A 19,353-nucleotide genomic window follows, 5' to 3' on the forward strand; every position below is an offset into this window, starting at 1 on the left:
ATTCATCAGTTTCCTCACAAAACGACAAGTAACCTCTCAAAAGTTTGTCAGTCATATTTCACCTATTATTCCTTACTAGAACTTTTTAAAGCACATCTTCGTACTTCTTAAGAAAAATATACTGATGTGCAAAGGGCGCTTCAGTAAGCATTTTATGAGTTCATTTTCTGTCAGAATCTATGAAAAGCTCTCTACTTTAGCAGTGGCATCATGACTCACCCAGATCTATATCTAATTTTCTCACATAAGAAATTCATATTAGAAGCTATACATGTGAAATGTGCAAAATTATGGTCTAGAATTTTAAATCTACTGTCACTACCCGAACCAAAACTATTTCAAAAACAGGCATGAAAACAACTGTCTCCCAAATGCACAGCCCTAGGTATGAAGATCAAATTGTTTCACAAATTTATCTTCTCTGCTGTGAGGGAAATCAGGGTTGATAGAAGTCCATTTCCCATCAGGAAAAAAGAATCTCAAAAAAACTATTAATAGTTAAATGAAACAATGGGACCAAATCACTTTATAACAATAAATTATTAAAATATGATCTAAAAAACTGACCTTTCCATTTCCTTCACCACATTTTGAAGATAAACAAAATGCACTTTGGCATCATCTCATTTTCAACTCCACACTGCAGAACACCTCTCATACAAATGGCCACCTTCCCTCCCAAAACCCCAAAGGAAGAAGCTAGTCAGTTTACTAGGCAGGAACTTATGCGCATGCCCCCCACCCCTTATTTGTATGAAGGGAACACTCCCTCTGGTGCCCAGAAGTTGTAGTCTTATGATAACACCACTTGTTTGTCCTGGTGGATGAGAAAAATTAAACTACACAAGGGAATGGGATTCCAAGAAAAGCTCAAAAATGATTTGTCTAAGTAGCCTGGTTAAGTTACAGAGGCCACCGAAACACATTTTTTTCTATTATAAATCTTCTTTCCTTTCACCTTGTCTCTTCCTCCTCCGTGGCAACAAGTTGAGGTCAGTGTACTCCTCACTATTTGGGTAAATGCAAATTTTCATATTTTCCAAAATACAAGGCCAGATACCCCTTCTAGCCAATAAGGACCATTAAACCATTTCAGTCATTTCAATCTACAGTTAGTAAAGTCCTCAGGAAACTCAAACCAATTTTAGTTATCTGCCTAAGTAATAATGTAACAAACAAGTTTAAAAAGTATGGTTTTTTTTAAGTCAAAAGTATATACCAAAGTCAAAAGACAAAGGTATAATGATCGCCCATATCTATTTGACAATTAGGACAAAACTTAGCTCTACTAAATAGACTGATCAAAACTAAAGATAAGTGGTTACTCTCAAATTAAACATAACACAGTATAAATCAGACTCTGGGAATTTTCAGTTGGCTGAAAGGACTTAATATTGTTACTTATATTTCTCTAGGTACAGAAAATACAAGAATCCAATTTTTATATATCTTTCCATTGACTCAAACTATTACAATACCTCTTTGATTAAACTCTTTATTTGAAGACTTCACCCTATTCAAAGGTGATGAATCACAATTATCCAAGGTGACTGAAACTGCAGGGGGCAGTATATGACATGACTTCCAACGTAATTCTTAAGATTCAGGCAAATTCCTCCAGTTAGTGTAGCCTTAACCTTTAAACTACTGACATATATTTCAATCAGAGATCCCAGATAAAAATGAATTTTTCAAGATAGTTCATTGAAATTCTTCACCAAGCTTAATAATTAAAGGGAGGAAAGTACACTAAACTCACTCAGGCCATATAACATAGTCCAATCAAAATAACAGAACACATTGGTTTTTTTAAAAAACCTTCATATCCACACTCTTAAAAAACACAGGTCATCATTCAAAACTATAAAGCTCATTTACTCACATGTAACTCACTCCAAAATGTATTTTAAATCATTATTAAGTATACATAAGTAAACTCTTTAAAAGTAGGATTGATTCATCATGGGAAAAATGTAATGAAATACTGGGCATGATATAAGTAGGACCTGAGAAAATTAAAGTTATTCTAAGATGAAAAGAAAAAGGAAAACTTAATTTTATTCAGTGTTGTATTCATAGTTGCCATTATGGTACAATATATACCCAGCTATTCATTAATCTTCTTTCCCCAGACCCACACGGGCTCCATGCACCTGTAACCTCAGGACATTGTCTTCTACACAAAGAAGAGTAATTTGCAATTAATAACTGAATTAAGTTAGATGAAGCTTTCCTTGTGTGTGTTTTGAGTAAAGGTAAGATTTGGTGGTAAGCACATCAATCTTCTTCCTTGGGTCACTTTTGCCCTTTTACCCACAACATATAATTAACTTTCCTTTGACAATGTAAAGAGTTAACATAAATATTCACCTCATAGATATAATTTCCAAAGCACCTCACAACAATAATAGCTACTAACAGTTACAAGGTGTTTACTATGTGTCTCATACTGTTCTAAGTGATTATCGTATGTTAACTCAATCTTCATGACTCTGTAAAGTAGAAATTATCATCCCCGTATTATAAATGGGTAAACTGAGTCAGGGAGAGTCTGTGAGGTGCCCAGGGACTCATGGCTACTGATTGGTAGAGCTCGTATAAGATGTATCAGTCTCAACAGGAAGGAGACCACATATCCCCAAGTCACACACCTCAGGGACCAAACTACAGTGGAACTGGTGCCCACCATATATTCACCTTTCTTGACTACATACCCTAGGACCAAGCTCAAAGTGTTAACAAGATAGAGTACAATCTACAGAGCACGATTAAAAGCGTAATGCTGCAATTAACCAGCGGAATATACAGAAAACATGTCTAGGACTTTTGGTAGACTCCTGGGCAATCTTCGCAGGTAAAAGCAAGGCCTGGCCTGTCAGGGTAGGTGCCCTGATATGAGAGCCTAATCCAGTCAATTTGGGACAGTCTACTCTAGCACCTCCTCCCTCAAACTCATCCCTGTTTTACCTTCATGTCTTATTTGATTCCCCTAGTTATCTTCTCAAGCAAATTAACTATTTGTTCACTGTTCTCTAAACCAGGGGTCCCCAACCCCAGGGTCATGGACTGCTACTAGTCCATGGCCTGTTAGGAACTGGGCCGCACAGCAGGAGGTGAGCAGTGGGTGAGCGAGTGAAGCTTCATCTGTATTTACAGTCACTCCCCATCGCTCGCATTACCACCTGAGCTCCGCCTCCTGTCAGATCAGCAGTGGCATTAGATTCTCTTAGGAGTGGGAACCCTACTGTGAACTGCGCATGCGAGGGATCTAGGTTGCACGCTCCTTATGAGAATCTAATGCCTGATGATCTGAGGTAGAGCTGAGGCAGTGATGCTAGCACTGGGGAGCGGCTGCAAATACAGATTATCATTAGCAGAGAGGTTTGACTGCACAGAGACCATAATAAATCAATGGCTTGCAGACTCATACCAAAACCCTATCAGTGAGTGGCAATTAAGCTGCATCTTACGGAGCAGACTGGACATAAGCCACACTTCGGGTGTCACTGTCTCCCATCACCCCCATATGGGACCATTTAGTTGCACGAAAACAAGCTCAGGGCTCCCACTGATTCTGTATTATGGTGAGTTATATAATTATTTCATTATATATTACAATGCAATAATAATAGAAATAAAGTACACAATAAATGTAATGCACTTGAATCATCCCAAAACCATCCCCTCCCCTCCCTGAGTCTGTGGAAAAATTGTCTTCCACGAAACTGGTCCCTGGTGCCAAAAAGGTTGGAGACCACTGCTCTAAACTGACTTACACTAATCAATCTTCTCTAAGTTTGAGCAACAGAAGTCGGTCTTCTGAAGCCCTCAGTATCCCCTGAACAAACTCATCCTCAGGGTTCCAGATTAAGACAATTAAGAGACCCTCACTCTGGAGGAGCAAGGATTACAGTGAACTTGAGAACCTCCTCAATGAATTCCTCAATGTCCACAATTAACTGGAGACCAACCTATCACACTGGACAAGACACACCTCACAGAGCACAGCTTCAGGATATATATCCAACTGCTAAGTTTGTGAGGAAACTTCCCCCTCCACTTTGGACACTTCTAGACAGTTGGAATTTTTTGTTTTCTAAACAACAGAACATATATTACTTTCAGGAGGTGTTAACTTCAGGAATTTTTCTTCTGAAAATATTCAGGAAATTCAAGCATCCAATCACCAGTAACTTGTATTCATGAATCTCACAAAACCAGGGAAAAATGAATTTAACCAACTTTTTTATATTACTCGGAGAAGTCTCCAATGAGAACAACCTAACAAAATCACAGGGTTCTTCATACCTTGTTAATATTGTTGAGAAATGCTGGTCATATAATTGATGGTTGACTAAACAACAGTTTCATGTCATTTAAGAATAATGAGCATAAACTCACAAATATTTTAAATGAAACAAATAGAGAAAAGAAATACCTCAAGTTCCACGAGGGCTGCAGTCACTGCATCTGTTGCAAGGGCACCAGCCTGTAGCTTTTCAATTGCCTATGAAACCAAGGGGCAAGATTATTCATTTTAAAACCACAACTTCTTAAACATACCCAGAAACTTTCCAAAGGCTTGAAGAAGTGTAGGAGACATTCAGAGTTAATAAAAATTGATCACTAGAGTTCCGTTCCATACCTCAAGACATAAACGACTTAGATTTAAGATAAGCAATTATTCAGGATAATTTATAATATAGCTCACTTATTATTATTCAAATTAAGACAATGAATAAATTTAGCCACTAAATACAAAATGCAAGGAATTTAGTAAGTGAAAGGGCTTCATTCATCACAGGGCAGTTCACAGAACCATAGAAATTATATGAATTCCATTTTGAAATTTGAATTCATATTTTATACAGACTAAGCTAACCATTTCTCATCCCACCATTACTACTCTCTCTACCCCTAACTATAAAAAGTAGTTACTCTCAAGTCACAGAGGCATTTCAGAATCCTTAGATGGAGCATACATTTGACAAAATTTTTGATTCTATAAGGTATTCTACATCGAGATAAACATATAATATTCCTTTGTAATATAATCTACAGAGAGCAAAGGTCACTAAAATCACCTTGCTTCTTAGGTATAAACTAAGACAGGAAAGAAAGAGAAGGAAGACTGATTTTTAAGTGAATAATTGAAGCTCCAATTTATTCAACAAAGATCAAAACCTAAGCACTGTATTCCTCATGAAACTTTTAAGAAGTTCATTTGTTGTATAAATTAAGGAGGCTGGTTACACGCTCTAAATGTATTATATACAGAACTATATTCCTATAAAACCGTTTCTTCTCAGATAACAAAAAGATTTCACACTTTGAAAAATAAGATAAAGTAATATAAAATAGCTTAAAGAATATTTACCTTTATTATAAATTTTTTTTTAAAATGAAATCCCTGTAACCAAATATTCTTATTCATTTATGAGATTTCATTCATAAGAAAAATCTTGGATCGCTAATAAAGTATAATCTTCTTTAAATGGTATGTAAATATAAATGAAAAGAGCTGAGAGATCCCTATTTACTTGATATGCAATGTCCAATTAACATTCTATTTGCATAAAAAGTAATGGAAGGTTTGCCTACAAGAGTATACAGTCAGGATCAAAATAAAAACAAACAATATTTCTTCTGAGTCCATTCCTGCCCCCACATTAAGTATTCAACAATTTAGCAAAACCTCAAAAAACAAAGATAAAAAAAAAAAAGCACAACTGAGTACAAGGGCAAAGTTAAACTCAGGAGTGACAATGAATTTGCTATGATAAAAATTACGTGATGGAAAAACAGAAGGAAAAAGTACAGGATAATCTCCCTAAGAAGAACACCCATTTTAATTTTTTATTATTTTTTTTCTTCCCTTCATAGAAAGACACATTGGCTGCCTTTGAGCTGTTTTCCCTACCCCTTCTATAGAGCTCAGTGCCGTTTCAAAGATTAAAAGATATATGATTATGTGCCCACAATTCCAAAAATACAGACTTTGATCTGGAAAAGGAAGGAAAAGATCTAAACATGATTTGGAGAATAAAAAACACAAAACAAAACAAAAAAAGACCCCACAAATACGAGCAAAATTACTTTGTGGCCCAAACCAAAGACTGTCTTATAAATCAAACCTTAAAATTTTGAATTTCAAGGTAAAGCTGCTTTTGGTCAAAACTAAACTGTTTCAATCAGACAGAATACATTCTCTTCATACCTTCTGACAAGCTCGTTTGCATACGTGTTTATATTCCTTGGCTTTGGATTCAGAATGATAACCTGCACCTGTAGTGAAAAAAAAACAGTCAATTGTCAACTGTCATTAAGATATCAGAGACCTTGCTTATATTATATAAATAGCTCATATAAACTGATGCTCTCCTAGTGACAATAAAACTATTGTCCTAAGTGCATGGAGTCTTAAAAATCTAACAGCTTCTTTCTGCACCATAAGTCTTTTTAATACCATGCCTTATCTCCTCTTTCAACAGCTATTTTCCTACTAGAGGCACCAGAAATAGCTTATGTCCCCAGAGCAGCTTCCCCAAGGTCACCTCTCCTTTCGAAAACTTCTCCAAAGTTAGGAGTTTTTAAGCTGGAGTTGATAACCCAGGCAGTGTCCAGGACTGAGTCCCTCTAAGTTCCTCTCTGTTGACCTTTGGAAAGTCCCTGCCAGAATTCTTAAGAGTGACTTCAGAAAACTAGGTAGTTTCTGAATAATACTTGAAGTTGAGGGGTGTTATATCCCACCTGTCAACAACCACCACCAATATCACCATTCCTACCCAAACTTTTCCATCTGCTCACCCCTGGAATGTAGCTCAGGGTGTCTCTGAAATCTCAGTGATAGTATATTCACAACTGCCTATTAGAAATCCTGGTGGTCCCTGTCTCTTAATCAAACACCCAGCAACTTCCTCAAGAGAATGGCTCTGAAATTTGTTTCCCTAAAAGGAGTAATACTTGCTTAGTTAGGGATTTGAGAATAACCCAAACAAGAAAGAAACCAAGACAAGAGCCCTTAATCAAAGTTCTTTAACTTTTTCTGAACCTCTCCCTCAGCCCCCATCCCAGCCCCCTGCTGGGCCCCGAAGGGGTCCAAAGTAGGGAAGGTTAAAGAACTACATCTCTGTATAGCTGATTCACTTTGTTATAAAGCAGAAACTAACACACCATTGTAAAGCAATTATACTCCAGTAAAGATGTTAAAAAAAAAAGAACTACATCTCTAAGCCTCAGGGCTTCTCCTGTGAGACTGCAGACTATGACACGAACTTAACCCACCTTTCACCAGGGCAGAGAAAAAACAAACCCAAGAAGCTATGGTTAAAGGACCCAAGAGAACAGAAAAGATGCCCAAACAACACAAATCCATAACACACGCAAATGTTAGTCCCATTTCTCAAGCAAACTCTGAAACTTCACAGAACCTGCGCCAGTATTTAACAGGACTCTCTTCATGGTTCACTAATAAATGATCCCAGGTCTGTTGTCTTAGCAGGCCCCTAACTTTGAGCAGTGTTTCCCAAACCATGGGATACTATAGCCAAATAGATAATTTTAGTGTGTGGATAACAGCACTAATAGCATTAACATATCAATCCTCTACTTAGAATAGGGAAACCATCTCAGCATTACTCCAGGAGATCTTTAATACCTGATTAACACTTGCTAATTCCTCTACTTAACAAAGGAAAGGTAAGCTTAGGATCTAAGCAGCTGACAAGCAACAGAACCTAAATAAAATTTAATCACACGGGTTTTTTTGCACTGTGTTTAAATTATTTTCTCTTCACGCATGTGATACCAACATTCCACTTAATTAAAGGTAAGTTTCATCTTTAAAATGTTAAGGTTAAAAAGTGTTTATCTTTTTTTAATATTAGGTAAAATATAGGTAGTATACAGATCTGGGGCAAAGCAAGAATCTACTACTCAAATGACTAAAACATGAGCAAGTCTCCTTTAGTGCTAAAAAAAAAAACACTTTTAAAATCTCTACACTGGAATTGAAATTTTATTCCTTAAATGTACAAGATACATAATGCTGCATAATCAATCACTCTATCTGAACTTCTAATAATTTAGAAGGGGAAGGTCACCCTTCATCCATACAATTTCCTGTCATAACCCAGATTTCCTCCTATTACAGCTGGCCCCCGGCACCAACTTTGTCTAAGAGCCACAGCCATCAGGGTGTGTCTGAGACAGTGGGGAGGCCACAATGACTGTCATAGAAGGCAAACCTTTCCAACTAATCAAAAGCTCCACGTTGTTGCTTTTACACATCTCAGGCCTTTCTTGGACATTTTTCAAATACTCATTCTGAATGAAATAACTCACTGGGTACTATGAAAGATGCACCACCACCATGGTGTAGTGGAAAGAACACTGGACTAGGAATCTGAGTTGTTTCTATAAATTTACCTCACTTCTTTGAAAAATCATTTGAAAGAAAAGGAAACTGAACCTGGTTTTTGTTTTGTTTCTAGATTCTTCTGGATTCGATTCTATAAGGCTTCCGGAGTTGTCTGTGCAGTTTAGATACAGCCAAAAGTTAACGACCAGGAAGAACACCAGTTTGACAAGAAGAAACAATTCCACCCCTCACCCCGTATCAAAGCTAATCTTGCTGCCATCCTGCATCACTGTCTGAGGAAAGTTAAAAGGAGACCCAGCCATTCCTTCTTCCTTCACAGAGGTCATGAACTTTAGACGCTAAATGCAGACAAATAAAAATGACTAAAGAAAAAGTGGGGGGAAAAAAAAAAGACCTACGTAGGGCTGCACTGCTTAGAAACCCTAGAGGCTTCGATGATGGGGACTCAGGGGTTGAACTCACTGTGTTTGTCTTCAAGGTACTCTGAAGTAGAGATTACAGGCTGATGAGGTGCCAAGAGCACTAGACTGGGACTTAAGGGCTCACTTCAGGGTGTCTCAGCCTGGCTCTTGTACGAACTAGCCATGTGGCTGAAGCCACTTAATCTCTCTGGTTTTAAGTTTCCTCTTTTATAATATTAAAAAGGCAAACTAGCTCTAAGACTGTGTAAATTATACTCTAAGATGGACAAAGTCAAAAATGGGGTCAATAAAATTTTTTCAGCGGCATTATTTTTAAAAACACAAACCAGAGTTTAAACAATTACTGTGTCTGGTTTTAGCAACACCTAAATATGGGGTAAAAGTAAATAATAGAGTAGGTGAGTGAAGGAGACAAAGGAAGAGTCGTCATTATAAGATCTTCTAAGTGGGGAGCTAGGGGGAGGCCCTCACTCTATCGAAGTCAGTCTCTTTGGTTCCAGCTCCTCTGGCAGTTTGCCTCCTCCGGATATGAAATTCAATTCCTGGTGTACTTCAAGGCAAGGGAAAAAAACATTATTTTCATCTTCCAACTCACCCACTTAGAGCTTACCTGCATGCACCAACACAAAGCCCCCTCGCTTCTCTTTATGGGGCTGCTTTGTTTCCAGCTCTTTAGCTGTTATTTTAACAGCCGAAACCTGAGATGATCTGGAAGGTAGTCCTTCTCCAGAACTCATCCCCTTCTCCATGGTCATTCTCCAAGATCACCATCTTCTACTGGGAAAAGAGCATACTTCCATCCAAAAGTAACTGCAGGAGAGGAATTACTCTAAAGGAAAACAGGCAAAGAGGGTTTGCATTTCTTTCCACTAACACACACGTAACATACAAATTTGTGCACAGATAACTTTCAAAAAAAAATTAAAAACCTAATTTTAAAGTTATTTAACTGGGTAATACAAAGAATATACAAAGGTTAGAATTTAAATCTCTCTGTCCACTGACAGCACTTGCTTGAAGTCACATAAACAAAAGAACTGTTGTAAAAAGACTTCATATTGAGTCCAAAGATATTTTATCTTTCATTTTATCTACATTGAAGAAAACCACAACATAACTTAAATATCACTTTCTACTCCCTCCAAACCAAATGCTAATAACCTCTGGGACATTCTAGAACCACAGGCAGTGCTGGCAACATCACTGAGCCTTGATATAAAGCCTAGATTGCTGCTTATTTTTTTCTCCAGGTTTATTGAGATATAATTGACATACACCAGTGTACAAGTTTAAGGGGTACAACATGATGATTTGATACATGTATATACTGCAAAACGACTGCCACAACAAGGTTAGTTAACACATCCATTACCTCATATAATTACAATTTTTGGTGTGTGGTGAAAACATTTAAGAGCTATAGATTGCTGCTTGCTTAAAGAAATGAAGCAACATACAGATTTACATCTGCCTGTGAAGAACCGCTTAAGAAAAACAGTGTAATACTTCACAGCTCAATCAAAAGACAAATGCTGGGACTTCTCTGGTGGCACACTGGTTAAGAATCTGCCTGCCAATGAAGGGGACATGGGTTCAATCCCTGGTCTGGGAAGATCCCATATGCCGTGGAGCAAGTAAGCCCATGCACCACAACTACTGAGCCTGTGCTCTAGAGCCCACGAGCCACAACTGCCGAAGCCCGTGTGCCACAACTACTGAAGCCTGTGAGCCTAGAGCCCATGCTCTGCAATGAGAGAAGCCACCGCAATGAGAGAAGCCAACACAATGAGAAGCCTGCATACATCAACCAAGAGTAGCCCCCGCTCACAGCAACTAGAGAAAGCCCACGCACAGCAACAAAGATCCAACACAGCCAAAAACAAATAAATTAATTACATACATTCATTTAAAAAAAAAACAAATGCTAACAAAATTATATGACTAAACCAAGAAATTAAAATAACACTTGTGCGTATACTTGTTAATTTTCATGAAAGCGTTATTTCTGAGGTTCTCAAAAGATAAATGATAAAATACAAAACTTAATAAAACAAATTACAAGCAACTTAAACCACAAAGTTTCCAATTTTTCTCACAAATTCACAAGCTTCTAGCAATCTTGGCTTAATAACAATAACGATGGCAGAACACACTTCAGACTGGGGAAAAGTGGATCATTTAAAACTCGACAGAGGGCTTCCCTGGTGGCGCAGTGGTTGAGAGTCCGCCTGCCGACGCAGGGGACACGGGTTCGTGCCCCGGTCCGGGAGGGTCCCACGTGCCGCGGAGCAGCTGGGCCCGTGAGCCATGGCCGCTGAGCCTGCACGTCCGGAGCCTGTGCTCTGCAGCGGGAGAGGCCACAGCGGTGAGAGGCCCGCGTACCGCAAAAAAAAAAAAAAAAAACACTCGACAGAGATTTGAAGAAAATACCAGAATCATGCGGTTGAAACTACTTAAACACCTAGATTCACATTGTTAGGTAAAAATGTATACCTTATTCTAAATTGAGAAATGGGGAAGGAGGAGCACAAGTCTTTTCTAATAGAAAACATAAATAGTAACGTAAAGAGTGACTTAGCCAACTAGTCCAAAAGAACAGTGTTACTCAAAGTGTGGTCTGCAGACCAGTGCTTGTTACCAGTCTGCAAGAGATTATTATTTTATTCATATACTAATTGCCTTATTTTTTTTTATTGGAGTAAAATTGCTTCACAATGCTGTTAGTTTCTGCTGTACAGTTAAGTGAATCAGCTATATGTATACCTATATCCCCTCCCTCTTGGACCTCCCTCCCACCCCACCCCGCATCCCACGAATCTAGGTCGTCGTCACAGAGCACCGAGCTGAGCTCCCTGTGCTATACAGCGGGTTCCCACTAGCTATCTATTTTACACATGGTAGTGTATTTATGTCAAACCCAATCTCTCAGTTCATCCCACCCTCCCCTTCCCTACCTGTGTCCACATGTCCGTTCTCTACATCTAGTGCACATTTTCAATAAACAATGTGTACAGTTTTTGTAATTCTTTTCTATTTCCTCATGTTTTGTTTATAACTATATTTTTGAAACAATTTTATCTGCTACATCTAATACAATTATGAGCTTTTACTTTTATCTTTCATTCACAGTTCCATATCTCTGCTTTGTTTTGAGGTTTTGTGGTTTTTTTGTTTTGTTTTTTTCATTTTACAAAAGAAATGGTCAACAAACGATTGAAAAAAATTTTTAACTTGGTCCTTCACACCAGAAATGGTCTGTGAAGCACTGCAATATGGTATTTTAACTTCCTTTAATTCCTGGTTAAAAAGAGTTCATTTAATTTTTATTATATGTCATTTCATTTAAAGGACAAATAATTTTAAATCATATATATATGCTGTTGTATTAAAATGTTTACATATATTCATAAATTTTGATTACAAAAGAGTGCTGAGGTTAATTACATAACAGTGGATTAAAATGCCTGTTTTTGTTTTTGTTGGTAGCTCTCTCCCTGAGGATGGATTTTCTTCCAACGACTTCACAAGGATCTGCATCAATTACCTTTATTTGACTTTGGTTATTTCTCTGAGATAGGTTACTATTTATTCCTGTGTTGGTTGACGAAGTCAATTTAAATGATTAGCAGTTCCCTGCCATGAGGTCTGGCCTAGCCATGAAATGAGCTTGGGCCCACTTGTCCCACAAACATAGTTGTGTGAAAACTCAGGCTTTGGAAAATTCAAAGCTTCAGTTTAAATGAAACCATATCCAAGCAGTATGAGCTATAAAACTTACTCTGACTCACTGTCATCAGATGCATTTTTTTTCATGAATAACAAGTTGGAACATCTATATTTTATAATGAATAAGATTTGATGTAATAGGCACTCTTAATATATGTGAGAGATTTAAAAACACTACTTCTCAAGCTTGTCTGAAAAAAATAAAATGTGGAAGATGAATCAATATGCAATTTCTTAAGCAATCTACCATCCCTCAGAGACTATCTGAAATTTTTTTATTTAGCAAACCATGTCATCTCAATAAACTCCCCCAAAAATGCTGGCCCCAAAGTTCTGCTGGACTGGGAAAGGAACTCAAGTAGACAGGCTATCCAATGTACAACTCTGGCCTCCAGCTCCCAATGGTTACTGGAATATTTTTAATTCAATTAGAAATGAAGCAATTTCTACTCCAACATCAGTTTTTGTTTAACTCAGAACCCATTAAAAGTCTGACCTTCCTAACAGAATTCCAACAAATGTCTCAAAAAACAAAAAGACAAAAGGGGGGTGGGGGGGAAGTGGGCAAATCCCAGTTTACAGAAAAATTATACAACAGTCTAACAGATCAAAAGATGCTAAACCGGGCTTCCCTGGTGGCACAGTGGTTGAGAATCCGCCTGCCAATGCAGGGGACACGGGTTCAAGCCCTGGTCCAGGAAGATCCCACATGCCGCAGAGCAACTAAGCCCGTGTGCCACAGCTACTGAGCCCGTGTGCTACAACTACTGAAGCCCGCGTGCCTAGAGCCCGTGCTCTGCAACAAGAGAAGCCACCGCAATGAGCAGCCCGCGCTCCGCAACAAAGAGTAGCCCCCGCTCGCCGCAACTAGAGAAAGCCCACACGCAGCAACGAACACCCAACGCAGCCAAAAATAAATTTAAAAATAAATAAGTTTATATTAAAAAAAAAGATGCTAAACCTCACTCAGAAGAAAAATGCAAAATAAAACTACACTCACATATCATTGGACTAGCAAACAAACCAAAAAAAGTAAGATAATACCATGTTTTGAGGATATAGGGAACCAGGAGTTCTCATACATTGCTAGTAGCAGCAACTCAACATGGACAATTGGGCAAAATAAACCAAAATTATAAATACACACTGAAAGACTGTCTGTAATGGGAAAGATATGGACCAACAGTATGTCTTGATGGAAGTGCTTAAAAATAAATGCAGCTCTTGGAAAAAATGAGAACGTTCTTGATATACAAATATGAAATGATCAGTCTTGGAAGACATTTTATCAAGTAAAAAACACATGGTACAGAAGTATATGCAGTACCATATTTTGAGGGAGGGGAGAAAAAAATACAGTTAAATATATATATGCAAAGCACAATCTGGAAGAATATATCAAAAAATAGCATTAATAGTGGTTACCAGAAGATTTGGGTGACTGGTGGACAAAGGAGGGATGGAAATTTCACTGTTCACCATTGTGTACCTTTTGATTTTGAAAATCTGAATTCATTACTTACAAAAAAAAAAAGCTTTTTTATACATTTATTTATGAGAACACAGGTAACTAGCCAAGTCCAAGCCCCAAAATAAGGCAAGCCTATGGGATCCCACTTCAAACCTTCACTAAGAGGAGAAATGCCATATTCTGAAGGTTCTCAACACTCATCCCACCTACAGAAGGAATAGACAAAAACATGGCCAATCAACAATACTGGCCAGGGCTTCCCTGGTGGTGCAGAGGTTAAGAATGTGCCTGCCAATGCAAGGGACACAGGTTTGAGCCCTGGCCTGGGAAGATCCCACATGCCACGGAGCAACTAAGTCCATGTGCCACAACTACTGAGCCTGTGCTCTAGAGCCCGCAAGCCACAACTACTGAGCCCACGTGCCACAACTACTGAAGCCTGTGCGCCTAGAGCCCGTGCTCTGCAACAAGAGAAGCCACGACAATGAGAAGCCCGCAACGAAGAGTAGCCCCCGCTCACCACAACTAGAGAAAGCCCGCGTGCAGCAACAAAGACCCAACACAGCCATAAATTAATTAATTTTTTAAAAAATACTGGCCCAAGAGGTCTTTTTTGGTTTTGTTTTTCTGGATCTTGAACTTCTAGGGCCACACAAACCCCAGATAATCCTAATTTAAAAATAAATAAAATTAGTATTTGATCTCTACAGTTAAGACTAAGGAGTAAAAAAATAAATCATGACCAAAGATTGACATCAAATATATACCATCCTTTTCTAACTCACCTTGTAGTCATCTTGGACTGCGCCCAGTTTCCAAATCCTATAGATTTCTTCTCAAGCATTTAACTTCCTTCTCCCTACTGCCTTGACCCTTGTTCAGCTCACATACCTCTTAGCATAAGCATTACAAAAAGCATATTAACTTTTCTCCCCAAATCCAGGCTGTCATAAAACAACCATCTACAAAAGGCTGCCAAAATAAATCTCATAAAGGACAATGCTAATCAAGACAAACAGCATGCCAAAAGACATGAGCAGGCAATACATAAAAAAAGAAATATAAACTGGATATCCAATATTAAAGAAAGAATATTCAAAGAAATACAAGAAAAAAGAAGAAAGAAATCTAATTAGCAATGTATTGCCATCATAAACTGATGTACCCGTTTTGAAAAGGAATGTGTCAGAAAGTACCAAGAGCCTTAACATATATAATTTTGTATATACCCGCTCCCCAGAGATACTTTATATATGAACTAGTCTATATAGACACAAATAATACTACCATGGATTCCTCTAAAGAGTACAGGGAGACTGGAGAAGAGGGAGGGGCAAGGATGAAAGGGAAAATTGATTTTTCTCCTAATAACATCTCATATTTGAATTTTTTTTTAAGTGGGTACTATTTACTAAAAAGAGAAGATTTAAGTTCTCTGTCTCTGGGACCAAGATGAATGTAAATTAACTTGATTATCAAGGGCAGAAGAGAAACTCAGAATAAAACACTTTCTTTGCTTCAGGGACTTTTATGGCACTGATTTAAGGTCTAAATCTTGACTCTATTTCTCTCAAAGATTGTTTCATTTTCCTACTGCATGTGATGACACTATTTTTTTTTTTCCATTAAGCCATTTAGAACACTACCACATGTCCCGTTTCCCTCTGGTGTTGAAGTTTTTCACTGTAGATTTACTTAGTCTTTTAGAAGCAATTGAAGGAGGAAGGAAGTCATGGAATCCATTCATCTTAAGAGAAAGGCTTTTAGAGAAATCCAGCCCTTAAGCTATAGCAACTGATGAATAAAGAAGCATTTTGTTGCTCTTAACATCATGAGATTGAAGGTTTAATACCTCATTAAATGAGCTCCAAAACATACTTATTTCATCTTTGACCCAGTAATTCCACTTCTGAGAATATTTTCTACCAAAATAATTTTAAATACAGAAAAGGTTTTATGCCTTTTATGCTGTGTTTAACATAGGATAATTTAGAAAAACAAAAATCTGGGAGCAACTTAAATACCCAACATAGAGAAATAGTTAAGAAAATGATAATCTATGTGTTTCCGATCAACTGGTTTTTGAAAAGGGTGCCAAGGCCATTCAATGGAAAAAGGACTTTTCAACAAATGGTGCTGGGAAAACTGGAGAGCCACATGCAAAAGAATAAAGTTGGACTGCACACCATATACAAAAATTAACTCTACATAAATCAAGCCCTAAATGTAAGAGCTAAAACTATATAAAACTCTTAGGGAAAAGAAAACAGGAGTAAATCATAATCTTGGATTTGGCAGTGGTTTTACATATGACACCAAAAGCACAAACAACCAAAAAAAAAAAAAAAAAACCAGATAAATTGGACTTCACCAAAATTTTAAACTTTTGTACTTCAAAGGACACCCTTCAAGAAAGTGAAAAGACACCCCACAAGACGGGAAAAAATGCAAGAAATATTGCAATCTGATAAGGGACTTGTGTCCAGACTATATAAAGAACCCATACAACTTTAAAATTTCTTTAAAATTTTTTTAATTCAATTTAAAATTGGGCAAAGGAATTGAACGGACATTTCTCCAAAGATATACAAAGGGCCGATAGGCACAGAGAAAAGAAACTCAACATTATCAGACATCAGGGAAATGCAAATCAAAACCGCAAGATACCATTCCACAACCAATGGAATGGCTATAATCAAAAAGACAGACAATAAGTGTTAGCAAGGATATAGAGAAATCAGAACCCTCATATCCTGCTTGTGCAGGCCACCTTGGAAAACACCTGGCAGTACCTCAAAAAGTTAAACAGTTACCACATGCCCCAGCAATTCCACTCCTAGGTATACATCTAAGAAAACTGAAAACATACGTCCACACAAAAACTTGTACATGAATGTTTATAGCAGAATTATTCATAATAGTCAAAAAGTGGAATCAATCCAAATGTCTATCAACTGATGATGGATAAACAAAACGTGGCATAGTTACATAATGGAATATTATTCAGCCATACAAAGGAGTGACGTACTGATACATAATACCACATGGATGAACCTTGAAAACATTACGCTAAGTGAAAGAAGGCAGACAACAAAAAGCCACATATTATACGATTCCACTTACATGAAGTATCCAGAATAGGAAAATCCATAGACACAAAGTAGATTAGTGGTTGCCAGGGGTGGGGGAACAAGGGGAGGAGAGATCAATGGTGGGTAACTATAAGGGTACAGAGTTTCTTTTGGAGGTGATGAAAAAGTTATGAAATTAGATAGTGATGATGGGTGCACAACGTTGTGAATATACTAAAAACCACTGAAATTTAAATTTAAAAGGGTGGAATTTTATGAATTATATCTCAAAAAAATCCGTGTAATAGACACAATGTATAAAACATGCTTTTTGGTTAAAATCACATTTTATACACATACACTATGATGCTAAGTAGGTTAAGAATACGCTATTTTGGGGCTTCCCTGGTGGCGCAGTGGTTGAGAGTCCACCTGCCGATGCAGCGGACGCAAGTTCGTGCCCCGGTCCGGGAGGATCCCACATGCCGCGGAGCGGCAGGGCCCGTGAGCCATGGCCGCTGAGCCTGCGCGTCCGGAGCCTGTGCTCCGCAACGGGAGAGGCCACAACAGTGAGAGGACCGCGAACCGCAAAAAAAAAAAAAAAAAAAAGAATATTCTATTTCTTAAATGTAGGGAATTCCCTGGCAGTCCAGTGGTTAGGACTCCCAGTGCTCTCACTGCCAAGGGCCCAGGTTCAATCCCTAGTCGGGGAACTGAGATCCCACAAGGCACACAGCGCAACCAAAAGAAAAAAAAAAGTAGAAAGAAAGAGATCAAAATGTTGGGCTGAGGGCTTCCCTGGTGGCGCAGTGGTTGAGAGTCCGCCTGCTGATGCAGGGAACACGGGTTCGTGCTCCGGTCTGGGAGGATCCCACGTGCCGCGGAGCGGCTGGGCCCGTGGGCCATGGCTGCTAAGCTTGCGCGTCCGGGGCCTGTGCTCCGCGGCGGGAGAGGCCACAACAGTGAGAGGCCCGTGAACCGCCAAAAAAAAAAAAAAAATGTTGGGCTGGGGCTGGTGGAACCACAGATGATCTCTTTTTTAATATTTCTACATTTTCCAAATATTCTTTAGTAAGCAGGTACTGCTTTGTATAAGTGGGGGGAAAGCTTTATTTAAACAAAAAAGCAAATTATTAAACTCCCAAGTGTATGAAAATTCCTTAGCTTAGTATGCAATGATCTCAGTCACATGGTCCCCAAAATACCTTTCATTCCCCTCCCCTACAGAGGCGAATCAAGTTGAACTCCCTCCTTCCGGAAACACGATGCCCTCTATTTTCAGGGCACCTCCAGTTCCTGTTTTCCACCCTCTCCAGTTGCTCCTTTTCCATCTTCTTGGTCCTTTCCTCTTCCTTCTCCACCTGAGCAGTAAATGCTAACGTTCCGCGGGACTCTAACCAGGCCTCTATTACACTATAGGGCTGCTTTCCCCCACCTGCCACGCAGGACCAGGGCGCACACCCTCGGGTCTCTACGAGCCTCGAACTCGGAGAAACCGCAGCCCGAGACTGCAAAGTGGGTGAAGGACTGCAAGAACTCCCTCCCCACACACAGACAGTCCCTTCCCCGGAGAGGGAATGAAGCCGCCAAGCTGCAGCCGCTGGGAGGGGCCCGGCGCGGGCCCCACGCGCGACCGAGACTAGGGCACGAGGGACGTCCCGAGTCCCTTCCTCCAGCACCGCCCCCAGCAAGGGGCATCCGGCGCGCCGCCCGCACCCGGCCCCGGAGAGGACGTCCCAGCGAGAGCGCGGCGCCCGGACAGAGGCAGCGCACGTCGGCGGCAAGGGCGCGGACAGCGTGAGAAAGAGAGACACTCACCCGCGTCAGCCCCGAGCCCTCACAGCACCGGAAGTAGTCACCCACCCGTTGCCAGGGTGAGGAAGCGAGGGTGACGTCAAGGTTTTCCATTGGCCGTGAGCATAACCACGTGGCCGGAAGCAGGCGCCCACACTCTGCTTGGTCTCCTCCCTCTGCCCCGGAGTGGTTCACCTGGTCGGGGAGGTGCAGGGAGGACACCACCTGGAGCCTCGCCGTGAGCTGCGCAGGCGCCGTTGCCTCTCTCTCTTCACCCCGCCTCTTAATGAGCCGGAAGGATGTGATCGTCTTATCTGGGTGGTTGGCAGACTAGCGATGTGTTGCGGAATGAAGTTAAACTAGTCATCATTTATTAAGATGTCACTTAAGAGCTTAATTTCATTCAATCCTTGCAACCCCCCCACACAGTAGGGAAAACTAGAGTTCTGCCTGGATTACATGTGGGAGGAAAGGGCTAGCCTTGCCCTG

General features: G+C 39.5%; 1 protein-coding gene across 17 annotated transcripts in view; it reads right to left on the bottom strand.

The window, feature by feature from the left end:
• The window catches only part of TASP1 (taspase 1), a 278,035-nt gene extending 258,929 nt beyond the window's left edge, over positions 1-19,106 (bottom strand). For 8 of the 17 annotated variants that reach the window (XR_004486854.2, XM_033440332.2, XM_033440329.2 and 5 more), the window contains exons 1-4: positions 18,889-19,030; positions 9,413-9,631; positions 6,218-6,285; positions 4,439-4,507 (exon numbers count right to left, since the gene is read on the bottom strand). Coding sequence is in view for 15 of the 17 variants with exons in the window: in XM_033440332.2 (XP_033296223.1) it covers positions 4,439-4,507; positions 6,218-6,285; positions 9,413-9,557 (282 nt within the window). In the remaining 2 variants the exon portion in view is untranslated. Of the gene's footprint in view, positions 1-4,438; positions 4,508-6,217; positions 6,286-9,412; positions 9,632-14,784; positions 16,224-18,275; positions 18,419-18,505; positions 18,639-18,888 lie in introns of those variants that run through there. The other 9 variants (XM_033440337.2, XM_033440335.2, XM_033440331.2 and 6 more) reach the window with 9 other exon arrangements.
• Positions 19,107-19,353: the final 247 nt, after the last annotated feature.

The sequence above is a fragment of the Orcinus orca genome, chromosome 16 (assembly GCF_937001465.1).
Source record: "Orcinus orca chromosome 16, mOrcOrc1.1, whole genome shotgun sequence".
NCBI lineage: Eukaryota > Metazoa > Chordata > Mammalia > Artiodactyla > Delphinidae > Orcinus > Orcinus orca.